This window comes from Austrofundulus limnaeus, unplaced genomic scaffold (genome assembly GCF_001266775.1).
Source record: "Austrofundulus limnaeus strain Quisiro unplaced genomic scaffold, Austrofundulus_limnaeus-1.0 Scaffold1455, whole genome shotgun sequence".
Classification (NCBI taxonomy): domain Eukaryota; kingdom Metazoa; phylum Chordata; class Actinopteri; order Cyprinodontiformes; family Rivulidae; genus Austrofundulus; species Austrofundulus limnaeus.
Genome location: NW_013953857.1, coordinates 26,372 through 28,185, shown reverse-complemented (window position 1 = coordinate 28,185; position 1,814 = coordinate 26,372). Strand labels below are relative to the sequence as shown.

General features: G+C 42.5%; 1 protein-coding gene across 2 annotated transcripts in view; it reads left to right on the top strand.

Moving 5' to 3' along the window:
* Positions 1-1,814, top strand: part of man1b1b (mannosidase, alpha, class 1B, member 1b) — a 26,072-nt gene that overhangs the window by 14,679 nt on the left and 9,579 nt on the right. For both annotated transcript variants that reach the window (XM_014032450.1, XM_014032449.1), the window contains exon 8: positions 1,212-1,360. In XM_014032450.1, coding sequence (XP_013887904.1) covers positions 1,212-1,360 — 149 coding nt within the window. The remainder of the gene's footprint in view (positions 1-1,211; positions 1,361-1,814) is intronic.

Sequence of the window (1,814 nt, the reverse complement as noted above, 5' to 3'; positions counted from 1 at the left end):
GTCTGGGACTTCTCCCATTGAGATGGATTTCGCTGGCAGATTTTTAGCTGGGCCAATCAGAGAAGATAACGCTGATTTTCTGTGCAGTGTCTGCTTGTAGTTTATTTTACCTGGGCCAATCAGCAAACAGAAGGAGGAGTTTTGAATGGCGTCGATGTTATGTGCAGTGTCTGCTAGTTATTTTAGCATACAGCAGTGGAGGAAGTGAATGAAGCCAGTCTGTGTTGATAAGGCTTCCAAATTAAATTAAATTTGACTGACAAAGCAGCAGCTCTCATTTGCAGTCGTCTCGTTCGGCTCGGTATATTTCTCCTTTCAGTAGGGTTGTTTGCAGCACACGCGATTTCTGGTTAGCTTCTTAGCTTAGCCTCCGTCACAGCGACATACGTCGCAGCCAACTGATCCAATCATTTTAAACTTTAGCAGAGGCCACGCCTCCTGCAAGAAACACTTCTCTATTCAGCAAGTCCAGACCCTTGTACGGAGCAAAGTGAAGGACGAGGGTCTGGTTTAAATCAGGCTAACAGCTAACTATTMACATGAAAAAGTCTGATGGTCTGTAAATAAATCTCATAGTTGCTACAGCAAACAGTTGCTTATAGYTACAGCAAAACAACACATCTAATTATTTTCTTATAAATGAACTAACAGTTACTGCACACATTCTTATGGATTTAACTCAATGAAAAGCATAAYGAATAGTATTGGCAATAGTATATTTTATTTCACAAAATAAAGGTCAGACAAGATATAACCACATAAAAACACACCATCACTTATAAAACTACTTTAAAATCCAAGTGTAATAGCTGTCATGTTCCCTCYTCCTGACCACACCTCTGCACTTATCCCCACACTTTAGGCCCTGCCCCTCAGTGTCTCTTTGCTCCGCCCACTTTGTTGACATTTTTCAAATTTGCTTGGAGGCGGGGTTGGGCTTTCACAGGAGAGGTTAATTACACTTCAGACTGGTGTGGAGTGGGGCAGAGCTGAAGAGAACTGAGCCTGTAGAAAAGCACCTACTGGTTAGTTTATAACCCAGATCCTCAAAATAACTGCAGCGTGTTCACAGAAGCTTTTCTGTTTTTGTTTAAACATTAACATTTCTGATTTCATCACTGTATGAAGAGTTGTAACAACACTGCAAAAACCTGAACTGCTAAATAGGCCGTTATAAAAGTTGTAATTTAAATTATTGCTACCTGTTTCAGAGTTTGAAGAAGCAAAGGAGTGGGTCTCCACGGAGCTGACGTTCAACAAAAATGTAGATGTCAATCTTTTTGAAAGCACCATACGCATCCTGGGAGGCCTGCTGAGTACCTATCACCTGACTGGAGACAACCTGTTCCTAGACAAAGCTGTAAGTTCACACTTGTCCTCCTCTTTTATATGTCTGAAAACTTATCCACCTTGTGTCAATGCCACAGACAAAATGTTGGTGCCTTTAGCACTTATGTAGGTCAAGCAGTGTAAGCTCTTTGTATCTCACGGATCGAGCTTTGTGGCCATAACCATCTGTTTCGCTGTCAGTCATCCTCTGAGACGTGGTTTCTGATAAGAGACCTGTAGGGGTCATCACCACATAGTTCGTTTTGACTTACGGTTTCATCTCTCGAACTCACGACAAGGTTATTCCAGGTGACTCTTGAAGCACAACAAACCGTAACAAAGAGTCATGAGGGAACCATCAGTGGTGACAGGCGTGACACCCAGGACCATTAAAAGATGATGGTGAAGGCGTGGTACAGCTCAGGATCCAAAGCACCACATCATCTATAAAACACAGCAGAGCAGTGTGATGGCTTGGGCATGCA